The sequence below is a fragment of the Ahaetulla prasina genome, chromosome 8 (genome assembly GCF_028640845.1).
Source record: "Ahaetulla prasina isolate Xishuangbanna chromosome 8, ASM2864084v1, whole genome shotgun sequence".
NCBI classification, from domain to species: Eukaryota; Metazoa; Chordata; class Lepidosauria; order Squamata; family Colubridae; genus Ahaetulla; species Ahaetulla prasina.
The window spans coordinates 94,413,380-94,441,202 of record NC_080546.1 but is presented as its reverse complement, the minus strand read 5'-3'; the positions used below and the strand labels follow the sequence as shown (position 1 = coordinate 94,441,202).

At 44.9% G+C, this 27,823-nt stretch overlaps 1 protein-coding gene across 5 annotated transcripts in view; it reads right to left on the bottom strand.

Moving 5' to 3' along the window:
- The window catches only part of STX18 (syntaxin 18), a 48,578-nt gene that overhangs the window by 13,683 nt on the left and 7,072 nt on the right, over nt 1-27,823 (bottom strand). For 4 of the 5 annotated variants that reach the window (XM_058193403.1, XM_058193401.1, XM_058193402.1 and 1 more), the window contains exons 2-6: nt 9,041-9,108; nt 8,217-8,332; nt 8,062-8,139; nt 5,827-5,893; nt 2,162-2,295 (exon numbers count right to left, since the gene is read on the bottom strand). In XM_058193403.1, the coding sequence (XP_058049386.1) occupies nt 2,162-2,295; nt 5,827-5,893; nt 8,062-8,139; nt 8,217-8,332; nt 9,041-9,108 (463 nt within the window). Of the gene's footprint in view, nt 1-2,161; nt 2,296-5,826; nt 5,894-6,539; nt 6,607-8,061; nt 8,140-8,216; nt 8,333-9,040; nt 9,109-27,823 lie in introns of all 5 variants that reach the window. The other variant, XM_058193404.1, reaches the window with a different exon arrangement.

The following is a 27,823-nucleotide window of genomic DNA, read 5'->3' as shown; positions in this document are numbered from 1 at the left end:
AGGATCCCACGGCAGAGCTTAGGGTTTTTCCCAAGAGCCTGGTGGGCAGTTTGGCTAAGACCATGGTCACTGTGTGGAATGGGCTGGGGGGGGGCATTGTCAGCACCACGTGAGTTCTCCCTCTGTGCTGTTCCCGGAGCGCTCTTTACAAAAGAGTTCCAGAACATGAAGCACCCCAAGAGATGGAAGAAATAAGAGTGAATCCAATCAAACCTGGTCCATAGTCTGGATCACCTTTGGCAATAAGGATGGCAAAATGTACTTCTCTGACCTGTTGGGTTTGTCAATTGCCATCCAATGGCCCATTTTGGAGGGACCCGGTCCTTGTTATGTAGTGACAGGCCGCTGGATCATCCATGAAGTATTCTGGCTATCTGACTGACAAAATTGCTCAGTTCTGCACCAAACTGGACTCCAACTGGTCAAGTCTACTCAAGGTGCCAGAGGCTCACTCAAGTGGGATGGAATGACTGCAGCCTAGACAACAGCCTGACAGTAACAGTAAAATTGGAGTTTGAAGGGGTGAAAATGTCTCAGAAAGGACCCTCCTTGGTTTTCAGGATTGTAAAAGTAAGGAACAGGAGGGGTACTTTCAGATCTCCAAGAGTCATGTCTCTGTGAGGTAGTCCTGACAAGAAATACAACCAGGAATGCAACACTATCTTTACTGCTTATATTTAACAGAATTCTATAGCTTGAATGTGGTTTTGGATATAGGCCTCCTTTCCCCTCCAGATCTATTTAAAAGCCTCCAGATTCCCTCAGCAAGACACGTTCCAAATCCTCTCCTCCTGGTCTACCTGATCTCTCACCAGGAGCATCCCTGTAGATACTATGGGAATTTTCTCAACAAGACTCTCTCCAATCAGCAGTTCAGCTCCAAAATCCTTCATTTCCTCTGTGACCTTGAACTTCAGCTTGAAGTATAGACAATATCCATGATCAACTCTTCTGCCTTCCTCCCTAGCAACTTGGAATCCTCCTAATAATCTTTTCCAGCCTCTTTTGGGGATGTCACTAGTTCTGACATGAAATCAAAGAAAAGGATAGTAATCATCAGCAGGTTTATTGGTCAAATCTTCTGATTTTACAAACCATGGCCAACAGCCAGGATCTTTGCACATAGTAGATAATAGACAAAAGAAATGTGGTGGCTCAGGGGCTAGGACGTTGAGCTTGTGGATCGAAAGGTCGGCAGCTCAGCAGTTCGAATCCCTAGTGCTGCCGTGTAACGGGGTGAGCTCCCATTACTTGTCCCAGCTTCTGCCAACCTAGCAGTTTTGAAAGCACGTAAAAATGCAAGTAGAAAAAATAGGGACCACCTTTGGTGGGAAGGTAACAGCGTTCAGTGTGCCTTTGGCGTTGAGTCATGCCGGCCACATGACCATGGAGACGTCTTTGGACAGCGCTGGCTCTTCGGCTTTGAAACGGAGATGAGCACGGCCCCCTAGAGTCGGCAACGACTAGCACATATGTGCGAGGGGAACCTTTACCTTTACTAGATAATAGACCTCCGTTGTTCTCATATTTAGTTTGTGGATGGCTGACGCTGTTCCTCTCACCACTGAGTCCCCCATCCCCATGAGCGTCCTTTTTGGGAGAGCCATTGGATTTCTCCCCTTAGAGGAAGCCCGAGCTTCTCTTCTCTTCTTTCCATCCTTAGGAGCCTGGGTGAAATCCCTTCTTCAGAAGTCTGAGGGTCGCCCTCCAGGGGAAAGGCCAGAAACTGTGCAGCTCAGCTAAGCGACTCTTTCTTCTCCTGGTCCTGCCAAGAGATGCTCCTCTTTGCTGCCTACAGAAATTCCTCCCTTCCCCGAGCGAGTTCCAGTAAAAGTCGCAGAGCCAGCAGTGTGCTGCTGCTGCTGTAGCAGAAGCCCTCCTCCAGCAGGGAGGGAAACATGGGAAACAAGCCCCACTGACTGGAAGGCTCCACAATGAGTGAGTCAATATTGATATTGTACCATTTCTGAAACCCATGAAATATACCATTTCACTTTCAAGCAACACACTGTAAATGTAGCATAATGATAAATAACTGAAAACTATTTTTCCTGAGTTAATAAAAGAGAAAATTCCCCAACCGGAAGCCATATGAGCCTCAACATTCTACAGCATTTAAAGCATGGATGTTGTGATATTACAGGCAGGAAGGGATTACCACCTCGGCTGCCTTCCCTGGTGAGTTTTTCTTCCAATTCTTCAGGAGGTGGAGAAGCCTCCGTCTCCGTCTCGGGCGCTTTTCCACAAGAAGCAGTGAGTGCTGACTTACTGCTTTGCTCAGGCTCAAGCCTGGATCTAAAGGAACAAAACATGAGAGGTAAACAACCAAGTGCTGCTCTCCTCCTTTCCACCCATCAGCCTGGAAAGCCTGCCTGGCTCTCCCCTTGTTCACACAGGGGCACCTCAAGGCCAGGCTCACTCACTCTCTGCCATTTCCCAGAGACCAGGATTCTCTTGTGCCCACCCCAAGCCCCTGCCAAACACACACACACCGTGTGCCTGCCCTGCTTACCACTGTCCCAGCAGCAGTGGGTGCAATCAAATAATCAGCACCACCCCACCACCCTGGCAAGAAGTGACAGAGAGCCTTTTGGGAAGCAATCAAATACCACCACAAATAATTTCTGAATTTGGTTCAAACTTCCACAATAACTGAAACATAAGGCAAATAATAAAAGAAACAGGAAAGTGAAACGTCTCCCCCTTTCTCTGTTCTGTCTAAATGCCGTAATGCGTAACAAGCCAAGTGACTGACAGATATTTAAAGGCTGGTTTGGGTGGAATCATTCCGGATGACCCTGTCTGGGCCCAATCAGAACAGGCCAGCTTTGGGCCTGGGGGCCACCAGGGAACACCAGACCGAGAAGCTGAAATACATCTTGGAAGGACACCTCTCAGGTCCTGCTGCCAATAAATCCACCCGGAGGCGCCATCCCTTGGTCCCCAGGGGTTGCGCTCAACACAGGGGTGATTTTACTCCCAAGGAGGACAGCAGGCACCTGAGAATGGAAGATCCAAGATAAATCAATGATTACATTTAAAATCAGAGGGTGGGTTCCTAGGATTCTGGATTTTTCCCTCTTATTCTGCAATCATCTCTGGATTTAACAATTGCTCTATAGAAAACATTTCTAATTTAGGCTGGCAATAAATGTGTTGTCAGACATGGTAGAAAAAAAATTGCTTTGCTGGCTTTATTCCTCTGCTGTGTTTAAATGGCAGCTGTTGAGAGAGAGAGGGAGGGAGGGAGGGAGAGAGAGAGAGAGAGAGAGAGAGAGAGAGAGGGAGAGAAAGAGGAAGCCAGGCCAGGATGTCACTTGGGTCACATTCAGCAGCTCTCCTCCAGGGGCTTCCCTTTCCAGACGCCCTCTGTGGGGAAGGGGCTCCTCCCCTGAAAGCCCTGGGGGGTGGGGGAACCCTCCCAGGGAAGCCAATTTTCCCTCCATGGGGTAGTCTTTTCAGGGACAGCAGGAGGCCCCCCTTGTCTGTCAGCTTTGTGGTCAGTTGGTCCAGTTGACCAGCATTACCCCAAACTATCCTTTTATTTTAATCCTTCCCATGCTACTTATGCTCTTGCTTTTACTGAATTAAATCGTATTTGAATTATACACACCACTTCAGTCGTGGGTGGATTAGAACTATAATATGCTCATTGTCATAAACATGATGAGTGCCAGAGGGGTATGTCTGATGAACTGAAATAAGCCGACGATTCCTCAAGATCTTCTATAGGGCATAAAAGGTGACTGACTCATTTTGCCATGTAGAGTTAGGCTTCTGGCCAATTCCTTTTTCCCAACTTAATGGGTATTTTTGCAAAAAATAAAAGCAAGGAAGAATAGTTCAAAATAAATAATTTACAGATATTAGATATTAGTTGGTTGCTTGATTATTACCACACGTTTAAATATGTTCAATATTACTTTAGAAATGGGAAACCTGTAGCCCTCCCAGCAACGTGCAATTGCAGCCCCCAAACACACACACACACACACTTTTAGGAAAAGCAGGTTTGGGAGGTTCACATTCTGAGCAGGATATGGAAATTCATAATTTCTTGACAGGGTGAAACAGTTTGTTCTCTCTTTCCTTAAGGTAATTTGCCTTGCGCACCATGTATTCGGGATGATTCATTCACTTCTCCTGATTACATAATCCACGCCAACCTGTGCAGTGGGCTTGTTATCCCCTCTGGTTAATTATGCTGCATGGCGTAATTATACTGACAGCCCTGGGAAAAGCTCGGCCCCCTTGTGCATTGTATGCAGTTACCATCAGTGCTGAATTAGCAACGTTGTATAATAAACTTAAGTGTAACTGCTCAAAAAGGAAATCCCACTGAATTCAGCTAAAATACATTGAGAGGCTTAAGCTATCGTTATATCCTGTTCAACATCTATATGAAACCGCTGGGTGAGATCATCAGTGGTTTTGGGCTGAGGTACCAACTGTACGCTGATGACACGCAGCTGTACTTTTCCACCCCAGGCCACCCCAAGGAAGCTATCGAGGTACTGTCCCGGTGTTTGGAAGCCGTACGGGTCTGGATGGGGAGGAACAGGCTCAAGCTTAATCCCTCCAAGACGGAGTGGCTGTGGATGCCGGCACCCTGGTACAGTCAGCTGCAGATGCGGCTGTCTGTCGGGGGCGAGTCATTGGCCCCGATGGAAAGGGTGCGCAACTTGGGCGTGCTCCTGGGTGGTCGGTTGTCCTTTGAAGACCATTTGACGACCGTTTCCAGGAGAGCTTTTTATCAGGTTCGCCTGATCCGCCAGTTGCGTCCCTTCCTAGACTGGGATGCCCTATGCACGGTCACTCATGCTCTCGTTACTTCTCGCTTGGACTATTGCAATGCTCTCTACATGGGGCTCCCCCTGAAGAGCACCCGGAGACTCCAGTTAGTCCAGAATGCGGCTGCGCGGGTTATTGAGGGAGCAGCTCGAAGCTCCCACGTAACACCTATCCTGCGCAGACTGCACTGGCTACCTGTTGTCTTCCGGGTGCGCTTCAAGGTATTGGTTACCACCTTTAAAGCACTCCATGGCTTAGGACCGGGATATTTACGGGACCGTCTACTGCCGTCTTCTATCTCCCAGCAACCGGTGCGTTCTCACAGAGAGGGACTCCTCAGGGTGCCGTCAGCCAAACAATGTCGACTGGCGGCCCCCAGGGGGAGGGCCTTCTCTGTGGGGGCTCCTACCCTGTGGAATGAACTTCCCCCTGGACTTCTACAACTATCTGACCTTGGGACCTTTCGCCGCGAACTTAAAACGTATCTATTTCGTCTTGCTGGACTGGCTTGATTTTTAGAATCTTAATTTTGATTTTATGGGTTTTAAATTTTTGTTAATTTTATAGGGTATTATTGTATTTTAAATTTGGTCAATGGACTAAGTTTTTTAAGGGTTGTTTTTATTGTTGTATTTGTTATTCTTTCTGTATTTTTATTCTGGCTGTTCACCGCCCTGAGTCCTTCGGGAGAAGGGCGGTATACAAATTAAATTATTATTATTATTATTATTATTATTATTATTATTATTATTATTATTATTATTATTATTATTATTATTATTATTATTATACATTATCACTCTGCCAAAAAAAAAAAAAAAGGAAAGCAAAGAGGGGGAAAAATCTATATAAAATTCTGGGTAAGTTTAAAAAGAAAGGCTTACAATGTTTGCTTGTTAGCTTTACATTACAAAACATTACAAAAAGCTTCAGAATCAATACTGGAAGGGAATTAAATATTTTTTTCTGAAAGACCAAGATGTTTGCACAGAAATTGACAAGATCTTCCAATGCAGTAACAACAGTCTCACTTACAATCTCTTTTTATCCACTACGCGCTTGACCCGTATTGCTCTTTGTTCCGAGTACAGCTTGCACACTCCTGTGAAAGAGAGTTTTATATTTATATTTATAGTTTTCACGAGTATATGTATACAGGTTTTATATTTTTATAGTTTTCACGGGTATATGTATGCAGTTTTTGGTATGTTCTGGTCTTTTCCCGTGTAAGAAAAGACCCGAACATACCAAAACCTGCATATATATATATTCCCATATATATATATGGGAAATAGCCATCTAAACTGAACCAGGTCTCTATACTTGGGATACAGTCTTGTGTTCTCAAATTTACTGCCAACTCTACTTTATTACATGCCTGCCTATCTTTTTTTGAAAAATGGCTTATACAGAAGAGCAGTTTCCACTACAGTACTCCTGTTTTATAAATTATGGTTGCATTTCTCTTTTGTAGCAATTTTTATAATGTAATAAACCAACTTCTTGGTTTATTACATAAAAGAATGACCTCAATTTGATCATTTAAATTATTTTTCTAGTCCTCATTTTAAGCATAACCACAGTAAAGCCTCCCAGACCTGATCATTTATGTATCTTTATTACAAAAACATTACAAAAAGCTTCAGAATCAATACTGGAAGGGAATTAAATATTTTTTTCTGAAAGACCAAGATGTTTGCACAGAAATTGACAAGATCTTCCAATGCAGTAACAACAGTCTCACTTACAATCTCTTTTTATCCACTACGCGCTTGACCCGTATTGCTCTTTGTTCCGAGTACAGCTTGCACACTCCTGTGAAAGAGAGTTTTATATTTATATTTATAGTTTTCACGAGTATATGTATACAGGTTTTATATTTTTATAGTTTTCACGGGTATATGTATGCAGTTTTTGGTATGTTCTGGTCTTTTCCCGTGTAAGAAAAGACCCGAACATACCAAAACCTGCATATATATATATTCCCATATATATATATGGGAAATAGCCATCTAAACTGAACCAGGTCTCTATACTTGGGATACAGTCTTGTGTTCTCAAATTTACTGCCAACTCTACTTTATTACATGCCTGCCTATCTTTTTTTGAAAAATGGCTTATACAGAAGAGCAGTTTCCACTACAGTACTCCTGTTTTATAAATTATGGTTGCATTTCTCTTTTGTAGCAATTTTTATAATGTAATAAACCAACTTCTTGGTTTATTACATAAAAGAATGACCTCAATTTGATCATTTAAATTATTTTTTTCTAGTCCTCATTTTAAGCATAACCACAGTAAAGCCTCCCAGACCTGATCATTTATGTATCTTTATTACAAAAACATTTAAACTTAAAATTTACTATTGTTTCCAAATCTATTTGGGATAATGGAGTGGCTAAACCTTTGGGCTAAAGCGAACTTGCATTGGTATTTCTGACCGGCAACGTTTCGAATATTGGGACACTGGTGAAGGTTACCTTATTCAATAAGAGTTATTGCAATAATATACAATAGGAAATGCATTGAGCATTTTAAAAACTGCATTGCCTTACTCGACTTCTAAAATTAGTGAAATAATTTTAGATTGCTGAAAAAAGGTTTGGTGCATAAATGGGTATAAAATTTGTTTTCCAATTTTTTTTAACAGCAGCAAGAAAATGGCTAGTCCAATATTATGGAAATGAACGATATGACTCTATTATTAGCTATATGCCAATTTTTTATCTTATTTGGAGAAAAGAGGATTAATTATTTCAGGACTTGAATGATCATGTGCCATCAAGCCATTTTCAATTCCTAGTGACTACACAGGTAAGATTTCAAGATTTAGGAGGTAGAAAAAAATAGAAGTATTATTAAAAATGGATGCTAATGAAATGAAATATTTTCTGCTGTTTTAAATATTGTCATGGTTTTTTTACTGGCTCACTACTATTAGTGGATTTATTAAGAACCCTTTGCCTCTTTCCAAGCAGTTAAAAAGCTTTTGTGCGTTTGAGAACTACTCCGTTATCACTAAGCCCCCAGCCCACTGTCCATAGAAACTACTGTCCACCAGGCTGAGTTAGGCCACTGCCTTCAGCTTCCAGCTGCCAGCCAGATTCTTCCAGAAAATTGCCAGACTCCTCCTTTCTCACTGGAGAACTTGCTTTTCAATTGCCCCTCATATGGAAGAGAATTTCTGAAAATGAAGTGGTCACAAATAGCAGAGACTAATTTTGCAAAACATACAAACACAAGTATTGTTATTTCAAGAAAAACTGATACTTTTTAAATAATCTGCAATGAAATCCAATACAGTTTCTCGGTGCTGTTTCACTTGTGGGGAACGGATGTCCTTGTGTGCTGAAATGAAAAGATACAGAAGGTTATTTTCCTCAAAAGAGCTCTCCGCCAGTCTGGCTAAATGTAGTTCAAATTACCTTCTGCTCTGAGCTGCTGAATTGCATCAGCACAGGTTCTCATGAAGATTTGGGCATCTTGGTCAATCTGATCTCGGTCAGTGTCAGACATTCGCACATACTCAGACATGAGATGGCTGGGAAAGACAGCCAATAATTCAGCCATGTTTTCTGAAGAAAATCTCAAGACAACATAGTACTTTGCACAATCTTTAGAAAAGAATAATGAATGTTGACTATGAAAATTGATTACCTGCCTCAGAGCTCTTACATTACATTACTCTTAATGTAACGTCCAACTCAGTCATGAGGTCATTTGAGTGAACAGAAGAAGAGAGGGACTGCAGCGTAAACTTCTTTATTCTAAATGAATTCTCACATTTCTACTCCTTCCCCATTTTTTGTGACATTTGTTTACCTGGCACAATAAGGGCCTATTAAAATAATTAGAATTAGCAGAATTCGCATATGCTAGTGGCATGTCTATTTATGTACTTATAGAGCCATGCAACTGCAACAATCAAGTGGCAACCAGGGACTCCTATTTGTTATATTCCTCCTCCCCCTTGAAAACTATGCATCCTGATGCCTTTATTACCATTCCAGAAGCCTCACACAGAAAGATTGGCAGCGACATATTAAAATGCCCCCAAGCATCTGCTGGGATTCAGCCCTTACAAGAGCCCTCCAATTTACCGTATATAAACTTTCTTTTTCCTATTCCAAGGATAATTACGCTTCCTACCATATCACTAAATTCAGTGTCAGACTGGCAAGCTGGAACGGGAGCATTGATATTTTTTCTCACAATTGCCAATTTTCACTTTTTCAATCATGACACTTACCTATAAGCATTTATGTAATCTTTCCGGTGCTGCAGAAGAAAGTCCTTGAGTTTCCCAATGTTATTAACCTAAAATGAATGAATAGTAAAAATTAACAGATGAATAGAGTTGGAAGGGACTTTATAGGTCATCTAAAATCCAACCCCCAACCCCCCCCCCCAAGCAGGAGACCATACACAAGTGATGGTGAACCTTTTCGGCACCGAGTGGCAAGCGGAACCATGTTGCCTGGCACATGCGGCGTCGCTCATTCCTTTTCTGGGTTTCTGGCCCGCATGCGTGCATCATGATCAGCTGGCCTTTGTGCATGCCTCAGTGCTGGAAACTGAAAAATTTTGTCTTCCATTTTCTTGCGTGAGCATGAGCATTGCTGATCATCACACACGCATGTGTGCCAGAAACCCAGACTAGCTGGCCGGTGCACATGCACACACTGGAAACTGGGACATTTTTGGCCGCGCGCATGTGCCCTGGGCAACTCCTCTTCCAGGTTGCAGCCCAGACAAGCTCACGTGCACGCTCCCTTTTCGGCACTCTGTGGCAAAAAGGTTCGCCGTCACTGCACTAGATAGTCACAGAGATTTCAGTTCAGTTATTAGGCAGCTGCCTTCGTTTCCCTTTCTGTGATTTCTATTTTTCGTTGGATCCTACTAATTATTCATTTTCAGCATCTCATCTCAGCCTCACTTGGGGATTTTATCAGGTCGTATTAAAAGAATTAATATTTCATGTTCCGGATCAGTCACCTTTACATGCTCCCAGTTTGTCATGCCTCATTAGGAAATACCTGGAAACACATATTAAAATATAATATAACTTTCAAATAAAGATTTTCAGTGCTGCTTAAAAAGTAGCCCTGCTGTCAGCCATATGTGCAAATGCAATTAAAATAGTAAATTAATCAGATCCCAATTTATTTGCCATACTAGAAATAATTTCCCCAACCCACGTCACCCTTTGAGCCCGAAAGGCAAGGAGCATGGAGTCTACAGAAATGGCGCCAAGACTCCAGGTTGAAGAGAACACCGAGGCATCCTCAACTGACCTGCCACCCATCTAGAAATAAGGTGGTCGAGCCACGTGTAATGTTCCTTCTGCCCCTTCTTTGGGGTCTGGAATTACAGGAGTGGAGACCAGAGATGGCTGTTTCCTCACCTCTGTGGAAAAGCTGCAGAGAAGGAGAGCCATCCTGCTTCTCTTCTCTGGGGAAGACAAAAGCGTCCAGGAGCCTTCCCGCCTGCCTGCTCTGCAGAGGGCATGCCTCTGGCCCTCTGGGGCCCCTCTGCCTCAGCCGCAACCTTTGGGAAGGAGTCAGGAGCTCCACCCCACTCTGGAAAAGGAGAGCTCTCCCTCCCTCCCTCCCGATCAATGACTGGAGAAACTCCCACCAAAAGTACTGCTCTTCTTGCTCTGCAAAGATCATAAATGCTCAAGGACCGGAAAGCTTCAACCCTCCTTTTTTAATCCTGCCCAGGTTACTCTTCAAGGTTGCATCCAATTACTGAGCTGAGCTCAACACCTGACCCTCCCTCTGCCACCAGGCCAACACCGAGGCTCTGACTACCTCCCCCCCACGCCCCCCTCCTTCACTGCTCCTGAGACCCACTGCTGTCAGAGGGGGCACGGGCCTGGAGGGCCTGAGCTACTGCCACTTCTCTGGGCAGCAAGGAGGGAGGAGGAGGAGGAGGAGGAGGAGGAGGAGGAGGAGGAGGAGGAGGAGGAGGAGGAGGAGGAGTAATGGTGATACGACACTCTGGCAGTCCAGACCATGCGCAGGACCTGTCAGCCTGTCAGAAGATGCTGAGGCTTTCCTTTCAGCAACAAGTTAATTTTTAAAAAAAAAAGAGGCATTCAGATCAATTTCTACCCAGGAAGGGAATCTTAAACCAAGGTTTAATTCCTGTAGGGGGGGGAGGGAGAGAGGGAGGGCAGAAAAGCAGGAGACAATCTGGCTCCCTCTAATGATCAATCTGGCTCAGCTTCTGGTTTGTATCAACGAGGAGGAAAAACGTAAAAGCAGGAGAGGGTTCAGGACTGACTTCACTTTTAACAAGAGCAAGTTGCACATTTTATCTAGAGACACTGTTCTACTGTTATTGTGCAGGTGTCCTTCTAAACCAGGGGTCTGCAACCTTAAACACTCAGAACCATTTGGATTAGTTTCCCAGCTCAGTAATCACTGGGAGCCACAAAACCTGGGTGGGCATGGCCAACTCGATGTCACTCACTCCCACTCAGACACATGAGGAACACCCCCTCCAGCCACACTTACTCAGGTTTTGTGGCTCCTGATGTTTTCTTTTCTGTGGGAAACAGCTTTCTCTCTCTCTCTCTCCCTCTGTGTGCACGTGTGTGTGTGTGTTACCTCTTGAACCATTTCCAAAAACAGGCGAGGGTTGGTGTGGGGTTTTTTTTGCTAATGTTGTTCTTTCTTCTTCTTTGGGTGCTTTTTACCATATTTAAATCAAGAATCAGAGTGTTTACAATGTGACTACTATTTTGAGACAACCTAGGAGCAAAATACAGGACACAGAGGTTTGTCTTACAAACAGTGGTTTATATACAAGTCATATATATATACAGACATAGTGTCAAGGTTCCAGAAGAACCTCTTCTGCATAAAAAAAACTCAGAAGCCATTGTCTTTCAGAGTTCTTTACTAGCATGAGGAAACTGGCACACGATGAGTGAAATTCCAAAACTGAACTTCCGGATTCTTTTCCCAGTTATACAAACCCTAAGAGTCTCACCCCGCTAACCCCTTTGCTGGTCACATGGTCTCACGTTCTCCCAGTTCATTCGAATATCCTCCCGCCACTCCTCCTGCAGATGTGAACACCATCCGACCTTGACCACTTGAAGAATGTTACCATACCCCTCAACCCCCCTTCTTCCCCTCAGGGGAAAAATGTGGCAGCGTCTGGAACCGCGAGATCTAATAGAACCAGGACAGAGGAACAACCCCTGTCCTGGGCTCTCCAGAGGTCATCCACCAACGCGACCAAAGCCGTCTCGGTGCTGTAACCAGGTCTGAAACCGGACTGGAACGGGTCCAGATAGACAGTTTCCTCCAGGTGTTGAGGAAGCTGATTTGCCACCACACTCTCAACAACCTTCGCTAAGAAGCGAAGGTTGGAGACTGGACGATAGTTCGCTAAAACAGCCGGGTCCAGGGAGGGCTTCTTGAGGAGGGGTCTCACCACCGCCTCTTTCAAAGCGGCGGGGAAGACACCCTCCAACAAAGAAGCGTTAGTAACTTCCTGGAGCCAGCCTCGTGTAACCTCCATCCAGGAGGTTCCTGGAGCCAGCACCATCCAGGAGGGACACGGGTCCAATAAACATGTGGTGGAGTTCAACCTACCCAACAACCTGTCCATGTCCTCAGGAGTCACAGGATCGAACTCAGCCCAGATAACATTCTCAAGACTTGTCTCCGCCATCCCACCTGAATCTATCCAATCAGTGTCCAAGCCGTCCCGAATCTGAGCAATTTTATCAGACAGATACTGAACAAAATCCTCAGCGCGTCCCTGTAAGGGGTCCTCCCGAGCCTCCTGCGTGAGCAGGGAGCGGGTCACCCTAAACAGGGTGGCTGGGCGATTATCTGCCGATGCGATGAGTGCGGAGAAATAGTTATGTTTCGCCGCCCTGATCGCCACTAGGTAGGTCTGAATATATGACCTTACTAGTGTTCGGTCAGGTTCGGAGCGGCTGGACCTCCAAGCGTTGAAGGCTGAAAGGTGGAGGGTGTGGTTGGTCTTAAGAGGGAGGGTCTTGTAGGTGGTCGTTGTGGAGTTGTAGTTGGTGATTGCCTTTGGAGGGGGTTGAATTCTCTGTCCAGAGCTATGGACACGTTGTACCAGTCATTTAGTTGTTCTGGGATTCCTCTGGTGGAGCAGGCTTTTCTGATGTTTTGATCGATTGCCTCTTTGAAGTAGTGGAGGAGGATGCGATCTGGCCAATGTCTAAGATTACCAGCAACCCTTCGGAAATCCCATACAAATTGTTTTAGAGGCCTGTTACCTTGCTTCATCGTTTTTAAGGTGGTTTCACATTCTGCAATTAGGTCATCATCTTGAAACCGGTTGCGAAGCAGTGCCTTAAATCTGTGGACATCGTTTAGTTCTGGTGCACGTTCATTGTGTAGTTGAGCTATCCACTCTGAGGCTAGCCCCACGTTCATACCATCCGAGATGGCGTTGATTAGGCTTCTTTGTGATGGGTATTGATGTCTATATTGTTCAACGTAAGCCTCAATTCTGCTGAGAAAGTAAGCTAGGTGGTGTGGATTCCCATCAAAGGTTGGTTTGAAAGGGGGAGGGGCTGGGTGAGGGGGTGCAGGTGGGTTTAGCTGGTCTGCTTGCGGTTGAAGAGGGATTTGTGGGAGGGCCGTTGCTATTGTGGCTGGTTGCTGAGTTGTAAAGGGGGGTGGAATTCCGCCTGGCTGCTGAGAAGGAAGTCCTTGAAATGCTTCAGCTGACGAGGCAAAAATCGGCCTGGGGCCCCCAGGAAAGAAAGGTGCTGAACTGGCTGGTTGCCATTGGTATTGGATCCATCCTTGCCCAGGATAAAATGCCCAACCAGGAGGAATAGAAGCAGCAGGAGGAGACTTCTGCTTGGCGCCACCTTTCTCGCTGGGTGCTAATTTATGGCACTCCGCACTGGATATTGTAAAAGCCGGTGTAAATAGCTTCGAACAGCTGTTCCCGACTTAATTTTCCCTCTCTGGTTGAGAAAGAGCAGGGGAAAGAGCAGGGGGGAGAGAGGTAGATTCCCCTAGGGGCTTTGTTTTTGTTATGCAAAGTCCCGAAAGGTCGAGTCCCTTTGAATTCCTCCTACCTCCATTATCCAGCGCGTCTCCTGCAACAGCAGGAAAAGAGGAAGGTGCCCAAGTTCTGCTAACAATTGATTTCTTTTTGTGGATTTCTATAAGCAGGCGGAAGAAGCATGAGTGAACAATTATTGGTTTGCAAGTATTGTTGATTTCCTGACTTCCTCCTTTTTTAAAGAGAGAAAAATTATTTTTTTTCCCGTCTCTTAAAATGGCGTTTTAGACTAACTGCAAATAGACCAGCCTTGCTGCGAAATCGAAACTGAATGGAGACATCATCTTATTGTGTGGGATTCTGGATTGTTGGATTATATTACGTTGTTTAAGTATTTCATAAGGGGATTTTCAGCAAGAACTTTGCCATGAAGGTTCTTTCAGAAGAATGGATTCGTGACTTTATACAGGATTACACAGAAAGAATGTATTTAATTATTCAAAAATACGAACTGAAACAGGACTTAAATGCAATGGATGAAGATATGATCGTGAATAAACAAGTTGATGTAAAGAAGTTTCCTTTAAATAGTTTGGATGAAATGTCAGAATTTGTGCTACAGGAGGCTGTCTCCCGAACTGAAAAAATTTATAGGCTTAATGCTTTTCAAGAATTCCCTCTTTGGATTGATGGAATATATGGTAGTATTTTGTGGATTTTTGAACATAAGGATCTATTAGGCAATATTGTGACTGACTTTTCAAAAGGAGAAATGAAGGAAAGACAGAGATTCATGCATCAAAAAAAATGGCAAGAGACAAAAGTATTATTCTTTGAATTACTAACAGACAAAAATATTACTGTCCCTGAAAGACAATATGTGAGGAAGATCTGGAAGAAATGGGTTGATTATATGTTTTATATCTATTATAAAAGACTAGGTATTTGGATTTATACTGGATTTTGACGAGGATGGACTAAATTTGAATAGCTACTGTAATTCTTGGTATTGAAATTTTATAATGTGTTGTATTGTATTTTGAATAGAATATTTTTGAAAGATTTATGTAAGAAAGACCTGGGGGGAAAATTATATGGTTATAGAAGCTATAAGGGAGATATTCTTTGAATTGGATTGGATTTTTATGTTTTAGTTGGTTTTAAATACTTTAGGATTAATTTGTTTTATTGATTTACATATTTTGTTATTCTTAATTGTTAATTTTTTTATTTTTTTTTTCTTGAAGGATTTTGGTTGTGTTAGGAGGAAGTCAGAGCTAGAAAGGGAAAATTGGTATAATAGTTTTGGGGGAAAATCTTCTTAGCATATGTTTGTTTTATTTTTAACTATACCTTGTGCTTCATCCGGGAAGTCAGGGGGGAGGGCGGAGGGATTAGTGAAGGGAGGAGGGTTGGGGGGAAAAGGGGGGGGGATTTTTTTTTTTGTAAAACGTTTTGAATAAAAAAAGAAGAAGCAGCAGCAGGAGGCAGCGTAGGCCTCTGTTGGCGGGAAAAGTCAATTGGAGGGGGGAGTTGTGATTCCCCCCAAGTCCCTGGTGCTGCCTGAACTCCCTGCCGTTTGAAGGAGGGAAGGGAGGTCCTCCTGTGTTCATCAGAACGGCTTCGAGCTTCAGTAATTTCTCCCTCTCTGGTGGGAGGGAAGGTGAATTTAGGCTGAGCTAAAGGCTCTCGAGGTGGGTGAGCTGAGCTTATATGAGGCCTCACTTCCAAACGCTCAAAAGTTTCCGGGAGGTCTAATAGGGACTGGGATTTCAGGGGGTTTCTCAGGTCCCAATCCAGTGACTCTCCCGATTCTCGGGTTTTACTGTCCTCCATCGAGGTTGAGAAGAGGGAGGGGGCTCTCCATTCCGCCCCGGGGAAATGTTTTCTCCCGAACGACAGCTTACCCATGAATCGGAGTCTTTGGGCCGTGCACCAAGCTGACAACAGGCTCTACCACTTCGGGTTTTTGAGTCATATCTTCCGATGGGAAGTAGATGATTTCGACTAAGTCCTCAGATTCCAACATCTGTGCTACTTCCACGCTTTCAGCTTGCTGCCCTTCCATCTTCGCTGGGTCTTTGCATCGCTGTGGAGGTTGCGGAGGCTGGGGCCCAGCACCCCTCTAACGGGCCCCCTCTGAGCGGAGGAGAGGGTACCGTTAAGCAAAAGAAAGTTATGAGTTTTGGAATAGTGTCAAGGTTCCAGAAAAACCTCTTCTGCATAAAAAAAACTCAGAAGCCATTGTCTTTCAGAGTTCTTTACTAGCATGAGGAAACTGGCACACGATGAGTGAAATTCCAAAACTGAACTTCTGGATTCTTTTCCCAGTTATACAAACCCCAAGAGTCCCACCCCCCCCTAACCCCTTTGCTGGTCACATGGTCTCACGTTCTCCCAGTTCATTCGAATATCCTCCCGCCACTCCTCCTGCAGATGTGAACACCATCCGACCTTGACCGCTTGAAGAATGTTACCATACCCCTCAACCCCCCTTCTTCCCCTCAGAGGAAAAATGTGGCAGCGTCTGGAACCCTAACGTCTAGTATGGTTTCCAGGCCTGACACATAGATGTGGTGAGCACATACCAGGCAAGCAATCAGTTTTCTTCAACTCTACACAGAGAACTACAATGCAGATACATGAGGAGAGAGAGAGAGAGAGAGAGAGAGAGAGAGAGAGAGAGAGAGAGACAGACGCCCTCTAATGGCCTCCTTTATATAGACAGCTTCTTAAAGAGCAATAACCCTGCTGACTCATCCTCAGTCTTAAAGGGCTGGTCAGCTTTAAATTATCATTATCAGGTTCCCAGATAAATGAAGCTCTTTCGTCTCCCCTGCTGAACCCACCACTGGCTGGCCCCATCCTTCACCCTCCCCTCCCAGTCACTCCTCGCCTGGCCTGAGAAGGGCGACAGCAGGGAATGAGACTCGCTCCATATTCAAGAGTGGAAGCAAAGCACCCCTGTACTTCCCATATCTCGCTGATGCTTCTTCCGGCCCTTGTCGGTGCTGCGCGCACCTCAGTCACTCGGGGAGATGGGTGATTTGCTCTCTGCCTGAGACACTGGCTCGGCCTGGCTGTGACCGATGCTGCTGCTATTGCCACCTCCATAGCCTGCCCGCTGCTCTCACAGAGCCTTGTGCAGTACAGTTAAATTTAATGCGCTTCACAATGGGGGAGACGGTGTCCCTTCCTCCTCCTGGAGCCCATTACAATGCAGAGCATCGGCTGCAGCTGGGCTGGCCCAGTGTCTCAGGGCAGAGAGCAAGTCGCGCATCTCCCTGAATGACCGAGGTCCGCGCAGCACCAACAAGGGCCGGAAGATGCGCCTGCGAGATATGGCAAGTACAAGGGTGCTTCGCTTCCGCTCTGGAATATGGAGCAAATCTCCATCCCCTGCTGTCGCCCTTACCTTCTCAGGCCAGGCGAGGAGTGACTGGGAGGGGAGGGTGAAGCCAGCCAGTGATGGGTTCAGCAGACAGGTAGCCACAGCAGGGGGATCCAAGAACCGCATGCGGCTCCGGAGCTGCAGGTTGCAGACGCCCATTCTAGACATTTAAACAGAAACAGAAATTAAACCAAGAGTTTAAAGGAACCACAGATTAAACAAAAAGTTCAAAATTCAGCCTGGAAAATTTCAACCTATTTTGGTGCAGTACGGGGTTAAGTAGCAAACCAGCTGAGGCTTCCCTCCTGCACCAAGTAGAACAACTCAGCACAGTTGTTGAAAAAGTGGATTAGCTGGAAGAACAAGAAATGGATGGTCTCCTGTGAAGCACTTTAAAAAACAACCAATTGATTCACTGGAAAACTAAGCTGCTCTCAGAAAATATGAAGAATTAATCCCACCAGGTTGTTTCGATTCATCAGTAAGGACTCAGATGAGACACAGCCTATTGGGAAAGCGAGTTTCTTACACAAACTCTCCAGGTTGTGATTGGTCGCTGATGTTTTATTTCTTTTTCTTTTCTTCCGCTGCATCCCACATCCCAGGAGTGGTGTTAGTTAGCGGAAGCACATCCCTCCCTCAAGCACACAGCTTTAGAGCAACTCCTTTCATTTGTGTAGTTGTATAACTAGAGAGGAAGACAAAGAGGAATGTTTATTTAGATCCTGTTGACACACCTCACCCTGCCAGTAAGTGAAACTCTGCCCATCTTGCAGGCCTGTTTGGGGCGCCTTGCCCAGGTCCTCGGCCTGCTTGCTTCTGAGTAAGCTACTTGAGTTCAAAGATGCACATCCAGTTTACTTTACTACTTGATTATGATCTGCACAAACAAAGGGAAGTTGGCCTGTGTGGTTGTTAAGACAAGCTTTCCTTTAGAGTTGAAACAATAAATGGAAGCTGCGCCATATAAACCAGACCCAGAGACTGGCGTGTGCACATCTTCTATTTCGATATAAGACACATCTGATTTTAATAATATTCCCCTTTTTTCGTTTTATTGCCCAACTCTAATCAGAACTTGAGTTAATATTTATATTTTCACACAATGATCCAAAACCTCACAAAATGCAACATAAAAGCAGCTGTGAGAAATGCTAAGAACAGTAATTTTTTAAGAAATAGGCAAAATACATGTTTATTGAAATTGACTTTGTACTGATTAAATACACTTGATTTACAACAATTCTCAATTACTAAAATAAATTTTATTTGTGCTCTTACATAAATATATCCTAGTTTCTTTTTACTCCAGAAAAATTATATTTCCACTTATTTCTTTCCCTTTCCATTTGTTCTTAATAAATTTAAAATCCTATCAAGTAAACAAAATGATGGTAATTTGTGAAGCTGACCTCTTTCTTCCCAGCAGAGCTCACAGGCCCTCTGTCAGCTTCCCTCTGACCACATGAAACACTCATTAAGGGAAAGACTGATTGGGAAAGGTTTTTTTTTTTTATAAAACAACTGTTTGGGTTTATAAATTCTTACTTGAAAGTAAGTTCCATCTGCATGTTATGAGATTACTTTTGGGTGCCTGAATCATTTTTTTGGGAGGGGGGAGTGCAACTTTTGTCTAGTTGGGAGCTGGATTTTACTTTTGAAAGTTAAAATGTTTTGGGTGCTGGAAGGGTTCCTGTTCCTGGGCACTTGGCCTCCAAGCAGCTCAATTTTTGAGCTCTTTTGCACTGTGAGGGGGTGATGGTGGTGGAAACAAATAAAGAACTGCTGAAAGTTGCCCTTTTGTGATTTACATGAAATGCTAGGAGTTGACTCCCATCACAATCCTGCTAAATTCTCAGCAACCTGAAGTCCAATGGCTAAAGAAGGCATACTTAATTCTGCACAAGGGGCATTTTTCTTGACCATTCTTATCAAAACTTTAAACCACTCCTACATTGCGGGATCCAACCTGGATCAGTCACCGGGCCCAGAGGTTTAGTCCTGGAGCCCATCCTCGGGAAGCTTCTCTCTCATCAGAATGTGTGACATTGCCTGGTGGTGAGAGAGAATTTCTGCAGCCGGGGGTGAGGCTGGCATCCCATGCATTCTGCCGTCAAATCCAGAGGGCTTCATTGTTAATTGCTATTTTTAAAATGTATATAAGCATAAGCCAGAGATGAATGTAGCAGTATTCAATGGCCTAGGTTTAGGAAAACAGGTCTCTTTCCCTAAGGCTTTCCCCTACATGGTAACAAGAGCGGGGGAGGGGGGATTGTTTCCATGGCCAATGGCTCCATATTTATGCGATATTCAGCCGTTGAACTCTTGCGCCTGCGGGGTGCCCCCGCCTCGCAGGAATGGCCCACTTCATTACCAAGGGCCGGCCTCAATGACGGGTCTTGGGACCCACAGAGGTGGCATGCGAAGAGAAAGAGCCTTTGGTTTTTTTTTAGATAGGGCGTTTTTAAGGGGTGGGAGGGTTAGGGCGGGTGTTGGGGGTAGCCCGTCGGGAGGGGAGCCAGTCCTTGCGTGCGCTCGCGGCGGTCATTTAATGGGTTCGGAGGTTAGGGAGGGGGATTGCGTTCCTTTTGGTGAGGGTGGTTCTATTTGCACGGTAAGTGGGAGGGGCAGATACGACGGAAGGGGGGGATCGTATCATTTTGGGGGGGTGCGTGCTCGATGTTTGCAGGCGATCGCGCGCCCCGATCCCCCTCATTTTCCAGTTTCCCGGATGGTCAAGACCCTCAGAGCCGGGGCCTTCGGCTTATGTTGTGCAACGCACGATCCGTGGTCAATAAGGCCCCCCTAATACATGATCTTATTCAGGGGGGTGCTGCGGATCTTATAGGCGTTACGGAAACCTGGTTGGGCACGGAAGGGGGTGTGCCCCTTGTGGAAATGTGCCCACCGGGTTTCCGTGCACTCCATCAGCCGAGGGCTCAGGGTAGGGGTGGGGGGGTGGCGGTTGTTATTAGAGAGAGTCTAGAGCCGAGGGAGACCACTGTACCTCAGACTGCCGGGTGTGAATCCCTCTTTGTGAGGTGGGGTCATAGGTGTCAGATGGGTTTGTTTGTCGCGTACCTGGCTCCTTGCTGCATGACAGCTGCCCTGCTCGAGCTCCTGGAGGTGCTTGCTGGGGTGGCAGTGGAGACCCCCAGACTTATAGTCATGGGGGACTTTAACTTGCCATCTTCCGGCACATCATCGACAGCAGCTCGGGAGTTCATGGCTTCCATGACGGCCTTGGACCTGACTCAAGTAGTTGATGGCCCTACTCACATTGGAGGAGGCACGCTGGATTTCATTTTTATCTCTGGTCTTGAAGGATCTGGACTTGAGGGATGTAGTCACTGAACCTTTGTCATGGTCAGATCACTCTCTCCTTCGCCTGGACTTTCTGACCGCTACCCAACACCGCAGGGAGACGGAACCGATACGTTGATTCCGTCCCAGGCGCCTGATGGACCCGGAGAGGTTCCAGACGGAGCTTGGGCTGTTTCCTGAGGGTCTGGCTCACGGCACGGCTGAGGAACTAGCCACGGCCTGGGAACGGGCCGCAGCTGGGGCCTTAGACCGTGTCGTGCCTTTGCGGCCTCTGACCCGGCACAGATCCCAACCGGCTCCTTGGTTCTCCGAGGAGCTGAGGGGGATGAAATGCCGGAGAAGACGCCTAGAGAGTTCTTGGAGGTCCAGTCATTCGGAGGCTGATCGGACACTAGTTAGGTCCTATAATAGGGCCTACCTAGTGGCACTGAGGGAAGCGAGACGTTGCTACGTCTTGTCCCTCATTGCGTCGGCAGATAACCACCCGGCTGCCCTGTTTCGGGTGACTCGCTCCCTCCTTCACCAGGGGGAGCGGGATGACCCGTTGCAGGGACGTGCTGAGGAGTTTAACGGTTATCTATACGATAAAATCGTTCAGCTTCGGGACGGTCTGGACCAAAATTGGGTGGATCCAGATGAGACAGCTGACGGCGGTCTTGTGGAGGTTGTCTGGGATGAGTTTGACCTGTGACTCCCGAGGACATGGACAGGTTGCTGGGTAGGCTGAACGCCACCACATGTTTACTGGACCCGTGCCCCTCCTGGCTGGTACTGGCCACTCAGGAGGTGACACGAGGCTGGCTCCAGGCGATTACGAATGCTTCTTTGTTGGAGGGAGTCTTTCCGGCTGCCTTGAAAGAGGTGGTGGTGAGGCCCCTCCTCAAGAAGCCTTCCCTGGACCCAGCTGTTTTAGGTAATTATCGTCCGGTCTCCAACCTTCGCTTTGCGGCGAAGGTTGTAGAGAGTGTGGTGGCATGTCAATTTCCCCGGCACCTGGATGAAACTGTCTATCTAGGCCCGTTCCAGTCGGGTTTCTGGCCCGGATACAGCACTGAGACAGCTTTGGTCGCGTTGGTTGATGATCTCTGGAGGGCCAGGGACAGGGGTTGTTCCTCTGCCTTGGTCCTTTTAGATCTCTCAGCGGCTTTTGATACCATCGACCATGGTATCCTGCTGCGCCAGTTGGAGGGGTTGGGAGTGGGAGGCACTGTTTATCGGTGGTTCTCCTCCTACCTCTCCAATTGGTCGCAGACGGTGTTGACAGGGGGGCAGAGGTCGGCCCCGAGGCGCCTCACTTGTGGGGTGCCACAGGGGTCGATTCTCTCGCCCCTTCTGTTCAACATCTATATGAAGCCGTTGGGTGAGATCATCAGTGGCTTCGGTGTGAGGTACCAACTGTACGCTGATGATACTCAGCTGTACTTTTCCACACCGGGCCACCCCAACGAAGCCATTGAAGTGCTGTCCTGGTGTCTGGAGGCCGTACGGGTCTGGATGGGGAGAAACAGGCTCAAGCTCAATCCCTCCAAGACAGAGTGGCTGTGGATGCCGGCATCCCGGTACAGTCAGCTGCGTCCGCGGCTGACTGTTGGAGGCGAGTCATTGGCCCCAATGGAGAGGGTGCGCAAGAGGAGAACGGCTGTCTTTTGAAGATCATTTGACGGCCGTCTCCAGAAGAGCTTTTTACCAGGTTCGCCTAGTTCGCCAGTTGCGCCCCTTTCTAGACCGGGATGCCCTATGCACGGTCACTCACGCTCTCGTGACGTCTCGTCTGGACTACTGCAATGCTCTCTACATGGGGCTCCCCTTGAGGAGCACCCGGAGACTCCAGGTAGTTCAGAATGCAGCTGCGCGGGTGATAGAGAGAGCCCCTCGGGGCTCCCACGTAACACCTCTCCTGCGCAGACTGCACTGGCTGCCTTTGGCCTTCCGGGTGCGCTTCAAGGTTTTGGTAATGATCTTCAAAGCGCTCCATGGCATAGGGCCGGGCTATTTACGGGACCGTCTGCTGCTACCGAATACCTCTCACCGACCCGTGCGCTCTCACAGAGAGGGACTCCTCAGGGTGCTGTCGGCTAGGCAGTGCCGTCTGGCGACACCCAGGGGAAGGGCCTTCTCTGTGGGGGCTCCCACCCTTTGGAACGAGCTTCCCCCAGGACTTCGTCAACTTCCGGACCTCCAAACCTTTCGCCGCGAGCTTAAAACTCATCTATTTATCTGCTCGGGACTGGACTAGATTTTAGATTTTAAATTTTAAATTTAAATTGGTTTTAAGGGGTTTTAATATGTATACAGTTATTTTTAATTATTTGGCTATTTGGAATAAGTTTTTTAATTGTTGTTTTATTTTGTATTTATATGTATTTTTATCTGCCTGTAAACCGCCCTGAGTCCCTAGGGAGATAGGGCGGTATAAAAATATGAAAAAATAAATAAATAAATAAATAAATAAATAGAGCCCCAAGGGTGCAGCAGAGCTGACTCTGGAGCCGCAAGTGGTCTTGGGAAAAGCCTAAGTCCCAGGAGGTGCAATACATTATTCAGATGACAACCAGAAACACTAAAGTTGTGTCTACCCTCCCTGGTACACACTCAAGAAACATGATTATATGAGCTAATTATATTTTATTGTATTGTGAGGCCACTTTACCAAACTTCCACTACCATTTTTAAACAGCCCAAACAATTAGGGCGGCTCCTCCCTATATTTCTTCCTCTGGGGGCTCCTGGCCTGTTTCCTTAGGAAGCATCCCCTCCCTCATCTGCCTCAATGGGGGGAGGGGAGAAGAGTAATGAAGGTCCCGAGGGGTGTCTCACTCCCCACTCACTGGCCCACCTTCTGGAACAGCTACAATTCCCAAACTGCCTTCAAGGGACACCCCATGAGGAAGGCAGGGGAGGCAGAGTCCAGCCTTGAGTTTACGAAGTGTCCAACTTGCTCTCCCTTCCCCCTCCCATCCCAGGCCTTGCCAGCCAAGCCAACTTCCATGCCATTTAAGGTTAGGTGACTAAGAATATCGAGACTGACCCAGCAGGACCCACCTCCCAATGGCCACTTTATCACTGCTCAGTGAGAGCAATCCTGTCAGAAGAGCTCCATCTGCCAAAGGCTGACCCATCCTTGCCCCCCCCCCCCCGTTTGTTTTTCTTCTCCCAATCCTAAATACGGCCAACCTCAAACTTGTCAGGAAGGAGAAATACAGCGGTGGAGCATCAGCATCCTGAGAAAACGAACTCCTCTGGTCCCGTTCAGTTCCGTCTTAATGAGGTAATTATACAATGTACACCAGAAGACATTTGCAGTTTTAGCAAATAGAATAGGGATAGAAAACCGTATCGGATTGAAAATTAAAAAGCTTTGAAGAAAACCCTGAAGTCCCATTCTGTGAGCTGCTTCCATCTCTTTCTCGAGGGATTGCTCAAGAACAAAAGTTTCCAAGATTCAAAAACATGGTAGCAAAATGAATCAACAAATAAACAGACAACCAAACCGAGCACACTAAATACAGTTAAGATATAAATTCTTCTTTAAGGCTGTGGTCAGTTGAGGTCTAGACAAAGCCCTCTGCACATTCGCTGCTTTGTCTCCCGTCTGCTCCAAGTTTGAAAAGGTAATTGAACTCAGCCTGTAATTACAGGATTAGACACAGATGGCCTCTCTAGGTTTCAGGGGAAGAAGCCCTGTTTGCATTCATTTTATGATTGCTGTAAGGTCAGACTTTTCAAAATATACTTTCATCTGTTAAACGGTTTCTTAAAATCCCCAGGGTAGATCTTCAATAACTGATGTTTTAAGCAATTTCAGCCTATCAGATCTCCCTTTGAATATAATAAGTTGCTCGTTTTCTAGTATTACATACATGCATGTAGGTTAATTGCTACATTCCGCATATTTTCAAAATTGCCCTTTTTTAAAAAAATAGATGTTTTTATTAAATAGGCATAGGAATTAGACAAAAATGTCTTTTATTTCAGCATGGGCACCATCTAATAATTATTGCAACAATGCACAGTTGCTCAGCTAATTATAACAACAATTACCCCGTGAACAGCAATCAGCAGATCAACTGAGTGTACCACAGCAGAAACCCAGAGCCAGGACTGCTCTGATAGTTTGCTCTGAAGGACGCCTGCAGAAATTTCAACAAAAGTGACCCAGGGTGATGTTACAGACAGTGAGTGAGAGAGAGAGAGATTCAAAGCCAGATTAAACTTGAAAGGGGCAGGATTTCTCTCACACTCTACTGGGAAGAGCTCTGTTGTACAAGTTTAGAGGGCCAAATGCTGAACACAGCAGAGAATGCGCCCATGTATCCTCCTTTGGCCATGCTGCAAAGAGGTGAAGGTGCTGAAGAATCGGCATCACTGAATGTGGGGGGGGGGGACACCACAACTTTCATACCCCCCCAAAAAAACCCCTAAGTTTTTAAACATTATTTGTCTTTAGGTAACATAGAAAAGAATTCATTCAAGTGAACCAACTTCTATTCTGAAGCAGCTCACATTAAAACCATGTGTCTCCCAAGAATTCAAATATCACTATCACAATTATTTTATGTTTAAACTGAAAAGTCTCTATAATTCAGAGGGATCAAATTATTATTTGTATAGTCCTCGTATTTTTCCTCCAAATCAAAAATATCGAATTTTCATTCTAGAATAAATATATTAAATCTAGTTTTCAAGGGAAGTCACAAACTTCTTCTAAACTTCCTATCATTTCTAGGCTAAAGGAAATATTATAACATTATCAACCACCCTTGTATCAAAATACAACAATGTGGATTCAAATCATCCACATTGAATGAACAAAAATGTTCAACAGATTAATTTTACTTATCTTATATTAATATTTTAATTGGATAGCTGATATAGGTGGGAAAGGAAGTAAGTTTGAAATTAATGCCAATCACATGCTGTTTGGTAAATGAATGATCTTCCTAGCGCACTTCAATTCATCTGTGGCTCTTTATCCAGAAAGACCCATCCACCCACCCGGTGAGAATCCACACCTATGTAAGGCAAATGATTCTATTGCCAGTCCATAGGTGACAGCAATTCCAGCCACCTGAGTCCAGGATCTCTGAGGTAGAAGCCAGAGGCCAATTTGGTCTAGCGGCGAAGGTGCTGGATTAGAAACTGGGGGACAGTGAGTTCTAGTCCAGTCTTAAACATGACAACTGAGTGGGTGACCTTGGATCAGTCCCTCTCTCTCGGCTCAACCCACCTCAGAGGGTTGCTGTTGTGGGGAAAATAGGAGGAGGAAGCAATATTAGATACAGTCACTGCCTTGAGTACCTTGTAAAGTAATAAAGGCAGGATTAAAAAAACTAGATTAAAATTTATCTAGTCAATAGATAAATTTCTCTTTCTCACCTCTCAAGCTAATTCAGATAATCAGCCTCATATCTGCTGAAAATGAAAACAGCATACACATACACCTGGACGTGTGGGAGTTTGCTACCTGCTAAATGCCAAAATCATAACAAGGCAATCCTTTCATTAAGTGGGGAGAAATTCATAAAGTAGCATGAGGACATCTGAATCTAAACCACAAGTCCCATATTTAGCCAGAGACTTGGGAGGCAAGAAATGTGACAATCGTGTTAGGCTCCAGCGAATGGTTTCAGGTCACTCCTTCACAGCAAGAGATACTGCTATGAAAGAACAGAGGTTGATTCTCCATTTAATGGAAACATAAAATGATAATTAAAAGATTGCTTGGGAATAATTATTGATAGGTGATTGTTTATATTCATCATTATTTTCACCCAAATCCCAAGAATCTTTAAACCAGTTCTGCAAACCCAGGATTAGGGTTTCAGATGTGTGTTTAACGAGGCAAATTTTTTAAAAGGCTGCATGACCAGGGGTTTATTTTCAAGGCATTTATTGGTTTAGCAGAAAAGGGGCTACCCTCTGTTGCCATTCTGCTTGTGTGACTACCCCAGTCTTAGACTTTTAGTAAAGGATTAAAGGTAAAGGTTCCCCTCGCACATATGTGCTAGTAGTTCCCGATTCTAGAGAACTAGACTCTTAGTAAAGACTAAAGAGGAGTAAAGTAAAGTAAAGTAAAGAGGAGTACATGTAAATAGGTTATGACACAACAAAGCTAAATCTACTAATTTTATTTATCAGTGGAGAAACAAGATGGTATTATCTAGACGCAGATAAGGAGAATACATAAGATTTAATGGATAATTTGTAGATTTGAGTTCTTAACAACAACTGAAAAGATGAAACAATTACAAAAGAAAAATAATTTCATTGCTAGTTATTTCATTTTACAAATACTGCCTCAACCTTCATCTCAAGAAAATAATTTAGGGAAGTTTCAGTATCTTCTCATAAACTAATGCAAAAAAACAAACATTCAAATAAGAAATAAGAAATTATATAACTCTGTGCATCCAACCAAAAAAAATGGATGGTCATCCCAGGAAAACTTGTGCAACTGACTACTAATATTCCTCTCTTGTTGAAAAAAAAGAAACAACATAATGCTAAACTTCAATTCATTGCAGAAATCTGAATTATTTTGTTATAGGCAGCACTCAATATTCTTCCTTGCCCCTTTCAACCACACAACAAGAATTTAACCTAAATAGCAAATGTCAGTTTTGTTTATTATAAACTAGATGATAGGTAGCATTTTTGTTCTACCTGTTAAAATTTGTTCTTAAGCACAACTTTTTTAACACCTCCCTATCAAGACATGGGTAAAAAAAGGAGGAAAGGGCAGTCCAAAGTCAAAGGGACTTTAATATTAATAAAAAATCATGTAACTTTTTTTTCCAGATCTCGGCAACTAAGTTTTGAAACAGGATTATTTCAAGAATATGCACATCTGTTTAATATTACAAGCCAACTGTCAACATCCTAACTGAAGTTCTAATTTAATATTTCTTTCTTTCTTGATGTTTTACCTTTAATCAATGCCTTGTGAGAGTATCAGCTTTCTATATGAAACTGTTAAATATAATGAAATGTTATTGCAGCATGTTTACAAAATCATAGTTCGAGAACTTTGTATTTTTCTAAAGCCTGACCACAACTTAATTATTTGCAGGACATTCCAGCTTGCAAATGTAAGCCCTGGTTCTTCATCCATACTAGCTACAACTATTGCGAGGACACTGCCACAACAGGGTTTTCTTTCCAAAGGGCAGCATCTGGACTTTTAAGCATGACCCTTCTTTTAATAAAACATTCATTTTGGTGCTAATGATTAGGTTGTCTTCATGCTTCCCTTTCTCGTTATTTTCATCTCCTCACAGGTTTGCTTGAGCTGCAAAACCAAGG